Consider the following 1008-nt stretch of genomic DNA (forward strand, 5'->3'; position numbering starts at 1 on the left):
TTCTATGGTGGCAGTGGGGAGGAGGTGTCGTGGCTGGGGCTAAAAGAGTGGAGGAGCCTTGCAGGGATGTTGCTAGATGAGGGACCCTGTTCCAATCCCTGCTCCCTCTCACCCTGCCAGATATCAATGTAGTCCTGCGAAAACTGGTTTGCCTCCTGAAGCCCGATAAAGAGATCATCCACACAGGAGACCACATGGTCATCCGCACAATCACCTCCCTGCGGGACTATGTTATGGACTTTGACCTGGGGGTCCAGTTTGAGGAAGACCTGGGACCCGTGGATGGACGCAAGTGTCAGGTGAGAAGCCCAAAGAGTGCAGTTTGTCAGCGGTTTAGGGTGGACTAGAAGTTCAGGAACTTGTTCAGGTTTTGATTCATGAACCAGCTGAGAACCCAGCCCAGAGCTGACATGCCCCTGCAGGTCCAGGAATAAGTGGTTCCGTGACTCAGCCACAGCAGAGGGGATGAGCACCAAACAGCCCAGTGCTCTGGGACCCAGAGGGTACTGTCCTCTGGAGCAAAGCCGTGAAGACAGAACATCAGCCCCTTGGCAGTACACTGTTGCTCTGGGAAGCCAGAGGGTCATTCATCTCCCACAAACAGCATCCATCCCAGGGAGCTACCAAAGAGACTGCAGGGACTGCATTTGAAAATGTGTCTGAGAGGAACGGTCAGTGGCATCACTGGAAACCTATATGCCAGAACCCTCTTGTCTTAGGACCATGTCTTCCTTGCTTCTTTTTTTCAGACAACTGTTTCCTGGGAAGGAGATCAGCTAGTGTGTGAGCAGCTAGGAGAGAAGAGGAATCGAGGCTGGAGACACTGGCTGGAGGGGGATCGGCTGCATCTGGTGAGGAGGGGTCCAACGTAGCTTGCTAAATCCCAGTCACAGTGAGCAGAGGGGTCACCACACACTGTGGGTGCTGCAGGCTCTGAGCCAGCCGTGCAGCTTCCTTCCAGCTCCTCTTGGGCTTCAGCAACAGGCTCCTCGGGGGCCGCCAGCACGT

At 55.0% G+C, this 1008-nt stretch overlaps 1 protein-coding gene across 1 annotated transcript in view; it reads left to right on the forward strand.

Annotated features, from left to right (window-relative positions):
• The window catches only part of RBP5 (retinol binding protein 5, cellular), a 1501-nt gene that overhangs the window by 196 nt on the left and 297 nt on the right, over positions 1-1008 (forward strand). The window contains exons 2-3 of the mRNA XM_008950161.1: positions 121-299; positions 750-851. Of these exons, the coding sequence (XP_008948409.1) occupies positions 121-299; positions 750-851 (281 nt within the window). The remainder of the gene's footprint in view (positions 1-120; positions 300-749; positions 852-1008) is intronic.

The sequence above is a fragment of the Merops nubicus genome, unplaced genomic scaffold (genome assembly GCF_000691845.1).
Source record: "Merops nubicus isolate BGI_N331 unplaced genomic scaffold, ASM69184v1 scaffold48501, whole genome shotgun sequence".
Classification (NCBI taxonomy): Eukaryota; Metazoa; Chordata; class Aves; order Coraciiformes; family Meropidae; genus Merops; species Merops nubicus.